Genomic DNA, 18,980 nt, shown 5'->3' on the forward strand with positions numbered 1-18,980 from the left:
CGGAATTCCAGGAAAAGGCACCAGGATTCTTTCCGTCTTGAACACGACAGCTGTTACCTTCCAACTCCGCGCACAGGAGGACACGAGGCAGAACCAGACGTTCTCCTCGCAGCTCCGCGTTTTCCCACGACCTGCCAGGGACTCAGGGCTGCCCCGTGGCCCCTCTGAGCCGAGCCCCAGCTTGAAGCAAACAGAGGGGACGACACCGGAGTGAACAGATCATAACTTTATTGGAGATTTACTCGGCTACAGTTGTTACCAGAACAGACAAGTGCAGGGGCCCCTGCCCCACCGGCGCGGCCCGCCGTGACGGCCGCCCCCCGCCGCGGTGATGTGCTAGTGAGACTGGGTTTTCGTCACTTTCCTCCACTCTATTTACAGCAGAGAAGCCAGGACTTGCTTCCTGTTCGCCTACAGTCTGCTGCTGCAGTGAATTCTGAGCACACCTGCAACACTGCAATGGTCTGCAGTTGGGGTCCAAATAAAAACGACTAAACAACAGAACAGGTAACGATTAGAACCTATGTACAAGTTAGTTCCGAAAGATGCTTTGCACTGCTGGTAGAAAATACAACGGTCTCAACGCATATTCCCTACATATTGCTACTGGTGTCTCCAACAACCTTTAAAATCATTTTAATATTCTTGGTCTTAAACATATCTTTAAAACTTTCCATGTACAATATAAAATAAAGAAATTCATTTGGAAATAATTAAATTCCTGGAAAGTAATCAGTGGTTGGAAAAATATACCTATTTCAATGTAATTAGAATAACCACACAGGTAATAAGCACGGCCCGGTTCTCTCCCGCGGGCCGCGGAGGACACGGCCGGGGCTCCAGACGCAGTCAGACAAAGACACGAGGGCCTCCGTCTGCTGGCTTCGCTGCCCGGGAGCGCACCCGCTGCCGCTGCAGAGCCAGCGAGCAAGCTTTAAATCAGCCGGGCCTCAGCGGGGGCTTACTCTCGGGGTTCGCCAGCCGCCACCGGACTGCTGGGGGGATGACTCTGCTTACTGCGGAGCCCACGGAACCAAACCAAGCCTCTGGCTCTCTGAGGGCAAGCCCTGCTGAGGAAGTAGAATGCCAGTATTGTAAAGGATAATTACAGGAGTGTTAGAGGTTGTTCTAAACGCAATCACTTCACATAATGTAAAAGGAGAAAGGAAAGAAATACAACAAACATTTTTAAGAAACACAATTAGGAGTTAACAAGTCATTGCTACACTTTCACAAACAGTAAAAATGCCACAGACAAAAATGACCTATTAAGTTGTGCAAGTACACGACACATCGCAGGCATTATAATCATCTTTCTCAAATCCGGGAAATCAAACAGCAGCAAGGCCAAACTCTAATTCCTCCTCTCGGTTGAGCGTTTTTTCCTTGCAATGAGGTAAAGCCTGGTACCAAGTGCAATGCTTATGTGCGCGACATGAACGGAACTGCGGGGAAAGCCGCCCGGGCCGCAGCGCCCTCGGGTCTGCGGGAAGCGGGTTCTGTCCGCGCCGGGGAGGACGCGCGGAGCCCGTCCCACGCCACCTGCTGGCTCTCTCCTGGCCGGCACAGGGCTGCGAGGCGAGGTCACAGGGAGCGACTCGACTGACGGAGGCAAAGTGCCGCAGAGCTGGAGCGGGGACCCAGGGCCGCAACTGCAGCACAGAAGCGCAGGAGCGTCCACGCCCTCGCCCGCCTGACTCAGGCTCGATTTCCTAACTCAGTCACCCGGGGACCACAGCAAGCTTCAGACCGCGAGTCTCAGTACAACTCAGCTATTTTTCTCTGACAAGAAAATGAAATCAAGTTTGCTGTCGAAAAAACAGTTTGAATGGTAGCAGGAAATTTGAACCCCTGAGAACGTGTGACCTAATTATATCCAAGTCTGAACTTTTTAGTATTAACAAAAAATACTCTTCTTAAGATTACAAAATATATTGAGGCTTTTTTTCTCCTACTGGGGATTTTAACCGTGAAACAATATGACTTGGGTGCCAGGAGGCGAGAGTCCTGTCCTGCCGGGGTCAACGCAGCAGAAACAGTGCGAAGCCCTCGCTCCGGGCATCAGGTAGTTTAAAAGTTGTCCAGAGAGGAGTGACGGAAGTTACCCTCGATCTCCCTCAGAAAACTCGCATCCAGCCTTACAGGTCACTGGTACACTGTCAGAGCTACATCACTCAAGAACTGCTTGGTTTTAGCTTGCCAGGATCTTATATTAAGGTTTTCCAAAAAGGCAAATACACACCTAGGATTACAAATCAGAGTTATTTTAACATGAGCCACCTAAATTAATCTGCTACAAAACTCATGTCATAATCTACATTTCAGTTTAAGTTGAAGAGCAGAGACAACAAATAACTGTGGAGAAGCTAGCCCCCCGGCCCCCGCCCAGGGCCCCCTTGCGAGCAGAGCTGTGCGCACCACCCCCGCCTCTCCGTGGGCCGGGAGCGCGCTACGCGGCGGGACACGAAGCATCACCTTCAGAGCCAGGATGGAAAATCCTCATGCGAGACAGCTCCACTCCACTTTCTCACACTTCAAGCATAATTAACAGGCAAACTGCAGCAAACCTCTACTGGGATGTTGGCGGGAGCGCAAGACTGACCCACAGCTTTTAAAAAAGGTAAATTAAGAGGTATTATAGTTACAGTGCAAAAAAAAATTAACATTTCAAGCATAATACATAAACATAGCACCAAACGGGGCAAACGCATGCAAAAGAAAAGAACTGAGGTATTTCCGTGAAGAGTGCCTACAATCCTAATTAAAGAAACTTAGGCCAATGCCTAAAAATGCAGGGTTTTTTTCCTTTCCAAAGATGGAAGCAATGAGCTAGCTGACCTAACTCAACGACCTAAATCACAGATGTACCAAACGTGGGGCAGCCGAGCGCGGACACGACGCTCTGCAGGCACAGACAGCCGGGCTCGGGGAGGTGCGAGGCGTGCAGCGTCCGCGCGGCACAGGCAGAAGTCGGGGTGAGAAGACGGGGGGAAGGTGCTGTCTCACTTCCTTAAACAAATAACCGATCCGCTATAAAATCTGCAGCATATTTGGGTGTGATATGTCTAAAGTGTTTTGTTAGCGCGACAGCCTGCAGGGCAAAGTTATTTGCCATAAACATTTCCATCCGTGGAACTACCTAGCGAGACTCGCAGTAAAACTGGGTGTTGAGCCAGAGATCATCTTTATCGTGAGGTTAAAAGAAAACCCACAGACTACATATTCTGGTTTTTAAAATATCTTCAGTACACGTATGACAGAAATCCTAGGATAAGCCTGTAGTAAGTCACACCTACAAGGGTAAGTTGCGTCACACAGACTCAACATCTAACGCAGAACAAGACGAGGGAATGTAAAAGAGTTTGCTCCAAAAAGATCAGAAATTAAAGAATAATATCCATGAAGGTTTTACTTTTAAGGCAAGAACCTTTCTGTTTTATTTTAATGCAAGACTACGGGGCGTCAGAAACCACAGGTGTGACCGACCACACGCCAGCCCAGTCCCCTGCCGCGGAGTGCCACAGTGACCGGCGGCGGCGGCCTCCCACGACACCGCAATGTGGACAGAGAAGTCGACCCTGGCTCACGGGCTCCCCTCCAAACCGCGCCGTGCTTTGGGGCTCAGCAGCCACGCGGGACTGGCACTCCTGGAGGACGCCACAGCAGTGAGCAACAGGGCCTTCGAGCGCTGCACAAAGCCGACAGGAACTAAACTCAAGGAACAGACAAACGATACACAGTCGGGAATCATCTCGAACACTTGCTAAATGTCATCTTTAAAGCACTCTTGTGATTTAAACAAAGCAGAAGTGAGGAAAAAAGATTGTGTTTGCGCAAAAAACTAAAACTACAATTAGTTCCAAAGTTTTTATACATTTGTTAAATGTTTTATTCTGTTATCTATCTGTTATCAAACACACTGTGAATTCTGCCTTCAGTTCATTCCACTCAATAGCAACTTAATACCGCCCTATTTAAATATTTCCCCCCTCCATTTTTAAAAAATTTTTTTTTGTTTCGAATTTTAAAAACGGGCTTCACTGTTGGGAACCTGAGGTTGATTGGCCTTGAGGCTTCGCAGGGCGCGTCTCGCGGCGGCCGACTTGGCGATCCTGTAGCTGCGGCCCACGCCTTTAAACTTCCCTTTTCCCACCACTTCCACGGTCACTCTGACCTTCCCGTCGTACGTTCTCTCAGCCGGGCTGGAAAGAAAGCCAAACCGCTTGAACGACAAGTCCGAGTATTTGTTACTGCTGTCAGCCAGCGGTGAGCAGCTCTCTTAGGCCGAGCGTCACGCGCAGGCTGCCAGGACACAAGGAGTCGGCAGGACGGCTGGCGCGCACCGCCGCACCACCAGTGCAGCTGCCATTCAGCATCGCTCCATCAAATCACACGCCAGGAGCAGCCCAGCACCCTGCGCGGAAGCTGCGCGACAGGAGCCCCAGGACACAGCAGTAGTTTACGGTGTTTTTGAGACGTTCTCCCTCCTTGTCAGGTAGCTTTTTTCCATGCGCATTTCTCTCTCTCCTTTTTATTCTTACCTAAATTTGGCAGTTTCCGGTTCCATTTCAAGCAATTCTCGCACAGGCGAACGGGGCACATTTGCAGAAAACTTTTCTGTAATCAGAACCCAAGAATAACGTGAGTGACACCCTGGAGGTGGCGTCAGCGCCGAGCCTGCCCCTCGGGGAAAGAGAAGCCGTACCTATGAGAGGCCGCATCATCGGGTAGTACACCTGCCACACCACCTCCAGCGACATCCCACTGTCCATGTAAATGGCCCCGGCCAGCGACTCAAATATATCCCCCATGGCCTTCGGGACTTCAATGTCCTCCTCTTTCTCTTCATCCTCCTCAGACCTCCTAAGCTGTTACAGAGAGAAAAGTGACTTGTAATCAAAAGTCACGTTTCCAGGTGGCCACACGGCTGAGCTGCGTTCCTCGGGTCTGACTGTCATTACTCCCCAAAGGTAACCATGCCAATCAGCTATGGACCGCCTGCTATGCCGCATCGGCTCTTCTCAAGTGTTCTCTCTAAAAAAGAAAAATCCCCAAAGGTTACTTATAAATTAAAACAAAAACCATTTAACACAGAGCTAGACACAGTCAGTCAGTGCACACTGAAACCTGAAATCCACTCGTGAATACACAGAACAGCGCATTCCAGCCGGCCGTGCCCCGGCCGCTGACCGACGCGGTGCTGCTGGGCACGGAGTGCTTGGGATGTAAAATCTGGGCAGAGACATTGAATTTGGAAGATATTTTCCTACAGGCTCCCTTTCATTAAACCACTTAACACACGGTCACTGTTATGGAATGTGTGACACACAGTAGGTCCTCAAATCAATCAAAAGCCCTTTAAAAGTCCCCAAATCTTATGTGAAGCAATCCAACTTCCAGGAATGCACCTAAGAAGGTAACCAGACACATAAGCATGTTTCTCACAACCATGCTTGTTAACAGTTCTAACCCAAAACTACTTCACTACCCAGCCGTAAAGGACTGTTTTAAAAAGCAGCCATGCGTTGGCTAGCTTGCAGCCACTGAAAATCAAAAATGTCAGTCACTACATGGAAAGTCACCCACAATGCATTAAGTGAAGGAAGTTACAGTCCCGTCTGTGAATCACACAATTCCACGCTGCACTCAACACAGCGACGTCTGGCAGCAGACGCCTATGTCCTCAAACATCACTGGCCACTCCTGAGGCAGCACAATGGAGCAACCTGGATTTTGTATTTGTATCTGTAGTTTTCAAAAATGCAAATTATCTGCGAAAGGAGTAACGAGAAAGGGAGAAAAGGAGAAAGGACTCGTGGCTACGCGCCGTTCAGCCGCGCTCAGGTCACGGAGTGCGTCTACAAGGCTGACTACCGGCAAACAAGACACTTGCTCCCGGGGCCGCCGTCTCGGCAGGAGGAGCCGCAGAGCTCGCCGAGGCCAGGCCTCTCCACAGCTGACCCGGAGCGCCGCGCAGAGAGGCGGGGGCGTCCCAAAGACTCACAGCGGGCTAGCGAGCTGCCCGCGGGACACGTGTCAGCGAACACAAAGGCAGGGGAACTCGGCAGAGAACCAGCCGAGTCAGGGCGCCTCACTGGCCGGTGAGCCCGTGGACTTCGGCTGACTCCTCCGACTACTACAGCAGGAGACCAGACGAACGGCAGGCCGCGGGCGCTGCACGTGGGCGCCCTCCGAGCCCACACCCCTGCTGCCGCCAGCCCTTCACGCTTTGCACCGGCTGCACTTCAAACACCCAGACCCTCCTGCTCCTCACAGAAGGCCAAAGAAATTCACTACTCCCGAACACTGACTCGGCACAACTTAAAAAAAATAGGAAGGTACAGTTAAGAAACAATTAAAGGGGCTAGCAGTATTAAGAACCAATTCCTGGACGCCTAACAAGAAATCCAGAGAAACGAGCAAGTCGGCAGTGACAGTGCCCTCTGGGACAGAGCTATGAGACGAACGTCCCTGGGCATCAGAGGCTGGAAACAACGAAGCAATACCCTGCCAGTCCAGAAACATCTGAATCCGCTCCATCAGCAAAGAACCTCTGGCTGACCTCAGGACAGAAGCCTCCCAAATTCCAATGGCTAAAAAAGCCAGAAGTTTGGTATTTAAATGAGATTTCCCATTTCAAGAGAAGCAGGATGTGTATCTGTTATGCTCACCTGAGACATCAGCAATATTTCGGATCCATTTCAGCCACACTGGGCTTTCACCGCCAGAGTGGGGAGTTGAGCGACACTCTGGAGCCCGAGGACAGCCTGGGACACGGCAGGGAGCTGGAAACCCCGGCGCCCTCTCCAGCCGAGCGCTCCCAGGGCCTGGGTTAAAAGCCCCTGGAAGCCGCACTTCACTCACCGCTCGCCCCAGAGGACGCACAGCAGGCTGGGACGGAGCCCTCCGGGCACAGGGCACAGGCAGCCAGCCCCGCCGCGCCAGGCTCCGGAGGGCACGGTGCTGCCGACACCGAGTCCACAGGCTTTCAGACAGCGCTCACCTCCGAATCCATGCCCTGCATCTCATTCTTCTCCAGCTGGAACTGCACGAAGTCATCGATGACGTGGAAGAGCTCGGGGGACACCGCTTTGAAGTACTTGTGGTAGTCGTACTTCACGGCCAGCGACGCGAAGATGGTGTTGTTGACCAGCGCGGAGCGCAGGTCGGTGAGGACCCCCGGGGAGTGCTGCCGCGGGTCCTCGTAAAGGTGCTTGGTTATGAGGTAGTCCAGAATCGCGTCACCCAGGAACTCCAAGCGCTGGTAACAATCTGAGAGAGGACCAGAGGAGTCAAAGGCAGGGCCCCAGTCCACCCTTGGCACAGCCACAGCCTAGAAGGGTCTGACCCCTGAGCCCACGCGTGAGATTCTGACGCAGGACCATTTTCACATATATTCCTCAATGAGAAGACGCCAATGCAAAGCATGTTTCTCATACGTAAAGTGGGATTATAAAACCTCAAGTGGCCAAAAGACTAACAGTCGCTAAGTATTAGAAAATAAAAGGAGGACCACTCACAGCTGCCCTCTCACTGACCCCTGCTCCCGCAGCACCGCGCAGGCCCGGCAGGTGCGGGCATCTCCACCGCACATCAGCCACCAGTGCAGCAGAGCCAGAGCTGCCCACGCCCTCCGCTCTGCTACACAGCACCTCTCCACGCAAGTGGTGACACACCACGCCTCTCCACGCAAGTGGTGACACGCCACACCACTCCACGCAAGTGGTGACACGCCACGCCTCTCCACGCAAGTAGTGACACGCCACGCCTCTCCACGCAAGTGGTGACACACCACTCCACGCAAGTGATGACACGCCACACCTCTCCACGCAAGTGGTGACACGCCACGCCTCTCCACGCAAGTGGTGACACGCCACTCCACGCAAGTGGTGACATGCCACGCCTCTCCACGCAAGTGGTGACACGCAACTCCACGCAAGTGGTGACACACCACACCTCTCCACGCAAGTGGTGACACGCCACGCCACTCCACGCAAGTGGTGACACGCCACACCACTCCACGCAAGTGGTGACATGCCACACCTCTCCACGCAAGTGGTGACACGCCATGCCTCTCCATGCAAGTGGTGACACGCCACGCCTCTCCACGCAAGTGGTGACACGCCACACCACTCCACGCAAGTGGTGACACGCCACGCCTCTCCACGCAAGTGGTGACACGCCACGCCTCTCCACGCAAGTGGTGACACACCACTCCACGCAAGTGATGACACGCCACACCTCTCCACGCAAGTGGTGACACGCCACGCCTCTCCACGCAAGTGGTGACATGCCACTCCACGCAAGTGGTGACATGCCATGCCTCTCCACGCAAGTGGTGACACGCAACTCCACGCAAGTGGTGACACACCACACCTCTCCACGCAAGTGGTGACACGCCACGCCACTCCACGCAAGTGGTGACACGCCACACCACTCCACGCAAGTGGTGACACGCCACACCTCTCCACGCAAGTGGTGACACGCCATGCCTCTCCATGCAAGTGGTGACACGCCACGCCTCTCCACGCAAGTGGTGACACGCCACACCACTCCACGCAAGTGGTGACATGCCACACCTCTCCACGCAAGTGGTGACACGCCATGCCTCTCCATGCAAGTGGTGACACGCCACGCCTCTCCACGCAAGTGGTGACACGCCACACCACTCCACGCAAGTGGTGACACGCCACTCCACGCAAGTGGTGACACGCCTCTCCACGCAAATGGTGACACGCCACACCACTCCACGCAAGTGGTGACACGCCACTCCACGCAAGTGGTGACACGCCTCTCCACGCAAATGGTGACACGCCACGCCTCTCCACGCAAGTGGTGACACGCCACGCCTCTCCACGCAAGTGGTGACACGCCTCTCCACGCAAATGGTGACACGCCACGCCTCTCCACAAAAGTGGTGACACGCCACGCCACTCCCGCTTTATGTGCATCGCACAGGATGACCTTCTCAACTGACACAAGAAATGCTGAATTTGACCCAAACCAAGAGGCTGAGAGACAAGAGTGCGGGGGTGAGCAGATGTCGGCTGTCAAAATGTGGACAAAGAGCAATGCTCACCGACTCCTCTGTTTTCTCACAGCGATGAAAAGAATGCATTCAGTTGAGGAACTGAGGCAAGGACAGAGGGAGGCAGGTGCCCTGGTACCCAGCGAGCTCAGGACAGAGGGAGGCAGGTGCCCTGTGTGCCCAGCGAGCTCAGGACAGAGGGAGGCAGGTGCCCTGTGTGCCCAGCGAGCTCAGGACAGAGGGAGGCAGGTGCCCTGTGCACCCAGCGGGCTCAGGACAGAGGGAGGCAGGTGCCCTGTGTGCCCAGCGAGCTCAGGACAGAGGGAGGCAGGTGCCCTGGTACCCAGCGAGCTCAGGACAGAGGGAGGGAGGTGCCCTGGTACCCAGCGAGCTCAGGACAGAGGGAGGCAGGTGCCCTGGTACCCAGCGAGCTCAGGACAGAGGGAGGCAGGTGCCCTGGTACCCAGCGAGCTCAGGACAGAGGGAGGCAGGTGCCCTGTGTGCCCAGCGAGCTCAGGACAGAGGGAGGCAGGTGCCCTGTGTGCCCAGCGAGCTCAGGACAGAGGGAGGCAGGTGCCCTGTGTGCCCAGCGAGCTCAGGACAGAGGGAGGCAGGTGCCCTGGTACCCAGCGAGCTCAGGACAGAGGGAGGGAGGTGCCCTGGTACCCAGCGAGCTCAGGACAGAGGGAGGCAGGTGCCCTGGTACCCAGCGAGCTCAGGACAGAGGGAGGCAGGTGCCCTGTGTGCCCAGCGAGCTCAGGACAGAGGGAGGCAGGTGCCCTGTGTGCCCAGTGAGCTCAGGACAGAGGGAGGGAGGTGCCCTGGTACCCAGCGAGCTCAGGACAGAGGGAGGGAGGTGCCCTGGTACCCAGCGAGCTCAGGACAGAGGGAGGCAGGTGCCCTGGTGCCCAGCAGGCTCAGGACAGAGGGAGGCAGGTGCCCTGGTACCCACCGAGCTCAGGACAGAGGGAGGCAGGTGCCCTGTGTGCCCAGCGAGCTCAGGACAGAGGGAGGCAGGTGCCCTGTGTGCCCAGCGAGCTCAGGACAGAGGGAGGCAGGTGCCCTGGTACCCAGCGAGCTCAGGACAGAGGGAGGCAGGTGCCCTGGTGCCCAGCGAGCTCAGGACAGAGAGAGGCACGTGCCCTGTGTGCCCAGCGAGCTCAGGATAGAGGGAGGCAGGTGCCCTGGTACCCAGCGAGCTCAGGACAGAGGGAGGCAGGTGCCCTGGTGCCCAGCGGGCTCAGGACAGAGGGAGGCAGGTGCTCTGGTACCCAGCGAGCTCAGGACAGAGGGAGGCAGGTGCCCTGGTACCCAGCGAGCTCAGGACAGAGGGAGGCAGGTGCCCTGGTGCCCAGCGAGCTCAGGACAGAGGGAGGGAGGTGCCCTGTGTGCCCAGCGAGCTCAGGATAGAGGGAGGCAGGTGCCCTGTGTGCCCAGCGAGCTCAGGACAGAGGGAGGGAGGTGCCCTGGTACCCAGCGAGCTCAGGACAGAGGGAGGCAGGTGCCCTGGTATCCAGTGAGCTCAGGACAGAGGGAGGCAGGTGCCTTGGTACCCAGCGAGCTCAGGACAGAGGGAGGCACGTGCCCTGGTATCCAGTGAGCTCAGGACAGAGGGAGGGAGGTGCCCTGTGTGCCCAGCGAGCTCAGGACAGAGGGAGGCACGTGCCCTGTGCACCCAGCGAGCTCAGGACAGAGGGAGGCACGTGCCCTGTGCACCCAGCGAGCTCAGGACAGAGGGAGGGAGGTGCCCTGGTACCCAGCGAGCTCAGGACAGAGGGAGGCAGGTGCCCTGGTACCCAGCGAGCTCAGGACAGAGGGAGGGAGGTGCCCTGGTACCCAGCGAGCTCAGGACAGAGGGAGGCAGGTGCCCTGTGTGCCCAGCGAGCTCAGGACAGAGGGAGGCAGGTGCCCTGGTACCCAGCGAGCTCAGGACAGAGGGAGGCAGGTGCCCTGGTATCCAGTGAGCTCAGGACAGAGGGAGGCAGGTGCCCTGTGTGCCCAGCGAGCTCAGGACAGAGGGAGGCAGGTGCCCTGTGTACCCAGTAGCTCAGGACAGAGGGAGGCAGGTGCCCTGTGTGCCCAGCGAGCTCAGGACAGAGGGAGGGAGGTGCCCTGGTACCCAGCGAGCTCAGGACAGAGGGAGGCAGGTGCCCTGGTGCCCAGCGAGCTCAGGACAGAGGGAGGCAGGTGCCCTGGTACCCAGCGAGCTCAGGACAGAAGGAGGCAGGTGCCCTGGTGCCCAGCGAGCTCAGGACAGAGGGAGGCACGTGCCCTGTGTGCCCAGCGAGCTCAGGATAGAGGGAGGCAGGTGCCCTGGTGCCCAGTGAGCTCAGGACAGAGGGAGGCAGGTGCCCTGGTGCCCAGCGGGCTCAGGACAGAGGGAGGCAGGTGCTCTGGTACCCAGCGAGCTCAGGACAGAGGGAGGGAGGTGCCCTGGTACCCAGCGAGCTCAGGACAGAGGGAGGCAGGTGCCCTGGTGCCCAGCGGGCTCAGGACAGAGGGAGGCAGGTGCCCTGTGTGCCCAGCGAGCTCAGAGGCACAGCTGAGAAGTGAGACCCAGCATCATTTGTTCTCCAGAAAGAAAAGCAAGATTCCGTCCCATCAGTCCTTCTCAGCCAGAAAACAGCCGGCTTCTCACTTTCTGGGTTTGCACTTTGCAGAACATCTTATTACACAAACTATACACACTTGACACTTTGCTTTGGTATTCCGGATTCAAGCACTTACGGCTGTGATTCAGAAAACAAAATATAAACTTTAGCTTTTGGCTTTAAGAACGCACTCTCCCTCCTGCGCTAATGGACTGGGAGGCTGTTCAATAAAAGAGGAAGAAAACCAGATCACAGGGAGGAGTGGAAGGTGAAGCAGCCGGACCGGGAGCGACGAAGCGTTCCTGGGCGAGCTCCCTTTAATCTAGCCATCTTTAGATGTGAGGACTCCAGGGAGAACAGAGGATGTGCAGATACACCCAGACGACAAGTCAGTCAAGCCCCACAAGCAGCACTGACTACGCATCAGCACGGGAAGAGCACCCCGACGCTCCGGGCGCAAATCCCTCTAACGATGTCCAGCGCAGCACGAGAGGCGACCGTGCTCCAAGTGGAGGGTCGGGAACAACGCTGGCTCCCCGGAGACGAGACAGACAGAGTGTTCCGTCTCCTGCTGCCTCCCACACCGTGCCCACCACGCACCACGACTGCACCCAGACCCTTCTCTACCAGGGCTAAACCCTGCACTCTCAGGGGCCCCGGGCGGCCCTGCGGCTCCTTACCAGTGATGGTGTTGTAGTGGTAGGAGGCGTGTGTAAAAGCCTGCAGCAGGTAAGCCTTATTCTGGAATCTGTAGTTGATTTTCTTTTCGAAATTCTCGAAACCCGATATAAGGTGAGTCAGCGTTTTATCTGCATCTGGATGGTCAAACATGCATCTTGGCGGGATCTTCAGACAGCCGTACTCCAGGTCTCTCAACGCCGAGGGGCCCCGGGAGCTGGCTCCTGCGGCTGTGGCGCCGCTCCCGGGCAGCTGCCTGTGTTGGCTGTTGAGGTTCTCCCGAGCGGGGCCCGTGGCCTTCTCCCGGTCGGCCCTTTTAATGACCGGGAGCACCTTCAGCCCCAGCGAGCACAGGAAGAGCTGGGCCGCCCTCTCGCCACAGCTGGTTAAGTAGCAGCCCAGCAGGGCTTCCACGCAGTCCGCGATGCTTTTGTCGGCGATGCACTGCTCGGTGTGCAAGTCGTAGGAAATGGACTGCTTCCCCGTGTCAGCACCACAGTTTTCTTCCGACGGATTCCAGAAGCCCACCACAAAGTCGTCCTCTTCGACAGCTTTGCTAGGATCCAGGTAGCACATGGCATCCCAAGAGCTGTAGTCAAAATCCTCGAAGTCCGAGGAGAACGGCCTGCTGCCTGAGGAGGGCTTCCTGGGCATTTTCCATTCGTACGCAGAGTCAGCGGTGGAAAAAGGAGAAAGAGAAATTTTCTTCACAAAAGCTCCTGACCCCATCAGCATGTTATCTATAAACTTGATGTGCTCCTGATCGTACTCCAGGAAATCGTCCTCGTAATCCGCGTCCTCCTTGGGAGCCCTCCACACCAGGTTCTCCTCCTCCTCTTCCTCCTCCTCCTCCTCCTCCTCCTCCTCGCAGTCCTCGTCCAGTTTGCCATTAGCCAACACGCAGTCTTTTGTCTGAAACGAGGGGAATGGGAAGGAGGGAGACATAGCTGCTGTTTTTAAAAGGGTCTGAAACTCAATAAAAGCAAGGGTTATGGATAATTTCAAATGACAACCACAAATACTAAAAGGCAACTTTAAAATCACGGCCATTTGTTTTCAATTAACATAAAATAAGTTATTTAATCATATAAACAAAGTAAAACAAGTTCTTTGAATGCTCGTTTTCTAAGTTATAAAATGACCTTTATCCAGAACGAAGCTTTAAGTTAAGGGTTCTGAACATGGAAATAAAGTTAAAACTCTATGTCCCAGCACAAAACGTGCCCGAGGCAGTCGCCCCCGGCAGGATGCACAGTGCAAGCACTCCCATGCGGTTCCAATGCGTCTCTGTCTCTGCAAGATTCTTAAAGACTGGGACATTCCAGATGTAGATAAAGCGTTATCTTTGCAATTAAGAGCACAACATAAAAACAGATAAAATTATTTAAAAATTCTTATCACTCTAAAAATGTACAATAGGGTTTTTAAATACAGTTTTTCACCCAGCTCAAAGTACATTAGCTACAACACAAAACTAAATCGCTTTGCTTAAAAAATAAAAGCAAATCACTGAACTAAGCTATGAATACAAGAAATTATATGCCTTTCCCCTCCACTCTGAGTTCCTGGAATCCGGGTAGAGATTACAGCATAACTGACAAAAATAGAAGAAACTGTAGGCTAACATGAAACAACAATCCAAGTGCTGTCGAAAGCTCTTTGCTAATCCCCATTTCTTTGGCTAAAGCTTATTTGTGAATGACAACCTTAATAATGGGCTGGATTTAGTAATGATGTAACTTGTTTGCAATGCTAGAAAGATGCAATAACAATAACAGCAAAAACAACAAAACAGAACAAAACTTTGTAGGGAAAGGCAAGAGGGCATGTTTTGATTTTGAGTGTGACAACTTTCCAGAGTATTATGACAAAAAGTTTTCAAACTGTTTAGCATTTTTTAAATACTCAAATCAAGAGAGATATAAACACTGTTATTTGTTCGAAAAGAAATAACAGCCGCGCAGCAAGCCTATATCTGTCAGCATGTATCTTTCATTCTTTTAAGCTAAAAAAAGCCTTTTCCAGAATAAGGAAGCACACCAAAGAAATTACAATGTTAGACCCCAAGGAAACATTTCTGTTAAAAACCTTAGACTTTTCCAAGGTAACAAGTGATGTTTTTGACTACTGTTTGGTTCCTAAGAAAAAAACGGTCAAAATGCAATTTAAAATCAGATGGAACAATTAAAAAAAAGTTCATCTCCTGAGCAAGGTGCTGCCACGAACTAAAACTGGCAGAGCACAAACCCTAAAGGACTGGCTTCTGCACTCACAAATGAGCGGCAGGGGCAGGGGCAGGGGACTGCAGTGCCTCTGGCTCCACGTCCGCCCGCCGCGCCTTAGTCGGTGCCACCTCACAGAACACTTCCCGAGAGTGTGCCAGGACTGATCAAGAGAGCAAGTCGCCCTGCACCGTCCCAGGAGGCACGCAGGCACAGGAAAAACACGTGACAGCACAACCTTGCTGTCTTCCTGCACAATGCAAGGGCCTATTTCATAAACACAGATTATTAAATGAAAACCTAAGCAGTATTTTTAACGTATCCCAAGAACCTAAGTGCCAAGATGTCAGAAAGGTTAGAGAAAATATGCACTTGGTATTCTATCTTAAAAAAAAAAAAAATCAAACAACATGGTCACCTTTACACTACAATTTTTAAAAAAGAGCCAAGCAGATTATGAAACACTTTACAAAAAAAGGATGACTATTCTTGGAACGTTTTTCATAGAAATGGAGTGCTTCTTCTGAAGCTCAAACTCCACACATTTTCCTTAAGGCTCTACACATTTCTAAATTAACAACAAATGTAATTTGTCTGACCTAACTTGCATTAAATTATTCTCTTAAGGCTTTTCCAGAAAAGCCCCCTTCTGTCATAAGGAAACACTACATGAGTTTAAAAAGTTTCATCACTGAACAGGTGGCACTCGCTAGAGAGCCGCAGAGGGGACAAGGCAGGGAGAAAGGCGCGCCCAAAGCCGGTAACTTTCTGGGCAGACACTACCACTACCAGCTCTGGCCTCCGCCGACCAGGTGACAATGAACCGTCCCCAACGGGGAACCCGCACTGCCCCAAAGACCGCAGCGCTGGACCGACTGCTTCCCCAGCCCAGGCCCTGCAAGGTGCCCTCTGGTGGCCTTGAGACAAGACGAAGCAGCTGTTGCTAGCATTCGGAGTCACTGCAAGTAAGTCACTGTAAGTCACTGCAAGATTTACATTATTTCCAGAAAATGCCAAGTTGTAAGTACGATGGCTCTAAGTTCACAAGAGGAAAAATAGTGCCAAGGAAATCCTGAGACGTTAAGAGCAAGATTTTATTGAAATCAGTGATTTCACAGACAGCCTGGAGATCTTCAGTCACAAAAGTCATTTCTCTAAACAGATCCCAGTCCACACTGTGATATGTGACCCTGTGAACTTTAATACTGTTTATGCAGCCCTGTAACATGTAACTCTGTAACATGTTAATCCCGTAACATGTAACACTGTAGCACGTTAACCCTGTAACATATAACCCTGTAACACATTAGCCCTGTAACATGTAACCCTGTAACACATTAACTCTGTAACATGTAACGCTGTAGCATGTTAACCCTGTAATATAGTAACCCTGTAATATGTAACTCTGTAACATGTTAATCCTGTAACATGTAACCCTGTAACACATTAGCCCTGTAACATGTAACCATGTAACACATTAACTCTGTAACATGTAACCCTGTAACACATTAACTCTGTAACATGTAACACTGTAGCATGTTAACCCTGTAATATAGTAACCCTGTAATATGTAACTTTGTAACATGCTAATCCTGTAACACGTTAACCCTATAACAAGTAACCCTGTAACATGTAACACTATAGCATGTTAACCTTGTAACATATAACCCTGTAACACATAACACTGTAACATATAACCCTGTAACATATAACCCTGTAACACGTAACTGTAACAGGTTAACCCTGTAACAGGTTAATCCTGTAACATGTAACCCTGCAAAATGTAACTGTAACATGTTAACCTTGTAACACGTTAACCCTGTAATACATAACCCTGTAACACATTAACCCTGCAACACGTTAACCCTGTAACACATCACCTTGTAACACGTCACCTCTGTAACACATTATCTCTGTGACATGTATCCCTGTAACACGTTAACTCTGCGACATATAACACTGTCATATATAACAGTGGTGTGAAACAGTAAGGGGTTTCTCCTCCCCCCCTTTTTTTAGTCAAACATTACATATTCTGCTTTTGGAAAAGGAATGAAAATAGCAATCATCCTTCATCAGAATTAAAACACTACTTCTGATCCAATGAAAAGACAGTCTATTTAAAGGAATTCATATATCAAATATCAACTCTTAAAATAATATCAGGGAAAGAAAATGAAAAACAGAACAAAATCCTCTGGCTCATCAAAAAACAAATCTCTCCGGTGACCAACCACTTACCATTTCATCTTTGTCCCATTTATCTGTGTTACTTTTGTCTTGATTTACCACGTAGCCGGGAGGAAGCCAGTTCACGGGGGGGTCAAAGATGGACACCACCATGCGGCTGGGCAGCCCCTGCTTCTTCCCGAGGCGGTACAGGTTACAGTTGCTGACCTTAGGCAGAGAAGACCTGTGTGAGACTCAGCCCCAAACGAGCATGGTAGGAATCCACGCAGGCACACACATCCTCAGCTGAACAGACTTCCTCACGCCGGAACCGGTCACCAGCTCTAAGGGCTGTACAGTTTTTCTACCTTCATGACAATGAATGTTAAATTCCCAAGTACTCCACATGCCGGAATGTAATTACGTATTCCTGAACACAAAATGCAGAGCACTTATGCATAGATTCCTTCTGACTGTATCAGAAGAAACAGTTGAGACAGTTGCAAAGTTTTGAAATTACAATCTCATAACGTAAAATGCAAAATGCTAATTGGGACTCTAGGGAATAGAAACCATATTAAACAACCAAGGTGTCACAACACGGTTCTCTGTGAGCCAAGGGGTGAGGAGGAGTGAACATCTGTTAGCACCAAACAGCTAAAACCATGTTATAGTCCTCAGATCCAGGCCACAGATGCGATGTCAGTGGCAACGTCCTCTCAAATGCTACTCCCCTGCTCTGGATGGCACTGGAAGGCATTTTGGTTCAGTCATTTCAAAACGGAGCCAAGTAACAAAGAACCGCTTAGTCACACCAACCCAACAGCTCTAGTTACTGCTTTGCCAAACACCTCGATCTCCTCCCTAATTTGCTCAAATCATTAGTCTAGCTTCTAAATTGAAAACGAGAGTTTAGAACTGCCAGCCTCACGGTCATTTTCTAAAAACCGGTGCTCCGTGCATAAGTTCTTCGTGAGCCCTTTCCCCGTGCGACTTGGCTGCCAGCCAGCCCCGAAGGCACAGGTCAGTAGGGGGAGGAGCAGCCCCTGCCAGCTGCACACAGGACAGTCACCGGTGCAAAAGGGCTCTCCGACACAGCTTGACCGTAGCAGCCTGACAGCTTGCAGGGGGAGCTGGGTACTAGGAGAACAAAGTATCTCAAAGGCCAGGAAGAGGGCACGTGCAACAGGGACTCGGGGGACGGAAATCGCAAACTGCAGACGCTACCCTCAATACGCTCATCTGACATCAGCGGGGCCTACCGAGTACTTGTGCATGGAGAACAGAGAACCAGGCACTCCGATAAGAGGCAAAATTCTGCACAGACAGGCGCCCAGGCAAAGGAGGGAGAGCACTCTGAGAGAATTAGCAGCCTCAGCCCCTGCAAGGAGGGTGGGCTGAGCAGGGCCCGCCAGGCCAGCAGCACGGGGCTTGGCCCGTGGGGAGAGCATGCTAACAAGGCCTCGACACCAGGCTGAGGAGGGAGGGAGAGTTCCTCCCGCTGGAAGTCAGCAGTCACAAGGGTTCTGAGAAGGTGAAGGAGGTTCTGTAAACCACGATCCTCTCCTTCTCTAACGGGTTTACTCGTTCCCATTCTCATCCTTGGATACAGCTTCCTGCAATCGCCCCGTGAGTCCCATTCACTCTCAAAGCTTCTGTCCTCACTTTCCTGGAAAAGACTCCTCAAACCACTGCAAAGTACTAGGTTCCCAGTACCCTGAACACGTCACTGAACACTGCCCAGGGCGGCCCAGGAGGGGCAAACCTCAGCCCCACACCCACCTCTCACATTTCTGCCCTGGGCCCTGCACCCAACTTCTCAGCATCTGTGGCTCCCGACCATCCCCCCCGCCTCACCCTGCACGAGCGTGTGCAGGCGACATGCTCACTGCAGGCCTGGGGTCATGGGGCAGGACAAGACGCGGGCTGCTATGATGGTGGAGACCAAGGTTTCCCAAGCCGCATCATCTGAGCTGCACCCCAGAACTGTCACCCTTATTTGGATGTGACCTTGGGCATGCTAAACTCGGCTTCCTCATTGTCCTCATCTATAAAACGGGGATAAGGTGGGCACTTGCCCTAGCGATCGGCACACTCTTGTCCCAGAAGAGAGTACCTGGGTTTCATCCTGGGAAGCAGAGGTGCTGGCTCGAGACTGGGCTCCTGCTGCCCATGGGGGAAACCTGGACTGAGCTCAGGGCTCCTGGCTGTGGCTCCAACTGGGCCACTGCAAGCCCTTAAATAAATGATTTTTTTAAGAGTGGAAAAATTAAAACAGGGATCATATAAGTG

General features: G+C 52.5%; 1 protein-coding gene across 1 annotated transcript in view; it reads right to left on the reverse strand.

Moving 5' to 3' along the window:
• Nucleotides 1-211: 211 nt before the first annotated feature.
• The window catches only part of DICER1 (dicer 1, ribonuclease III), a 51,461-nt gene continuing 32,692 nt past the window's right edge, over nt 212-18,980 (reverse strand). The window contains 6 exon segments of the mRNA XM_051839149.2: nt 212-4,202; nt 4,542-4,617; nt 4,706-4,868; nt 7,004-7,272; nt 12,300-13,209; nt 16,761-16,916. Of these exon segments, the coding sequence (XP_051695109.2) occupies nt 4,025-4,202; nt 4,542-4,617; nt 4,706-4,868; nt 7,004-7,272; nt 12,300-13,209; nt 16,761-16,916 (1,752 nt within the window). The 3' untranslated portion in view covers nt 212-4,024.

The sequence above is a fragment of the Oryctolagus cuniculus genome, chromosome 20, assembly GCF_964237555.1.
Source record: "Oryctolagus cuniculus chromosome 20, mOryCun1.1, whole genome shotgun sequence".
Classification (NCBI taxonomy): Eukaryota; Metazoa; Chordata; class Mammalia; order Lagomorpha; family Leporidae; genus Oryctolagus; species Oryctolagus cuniculus.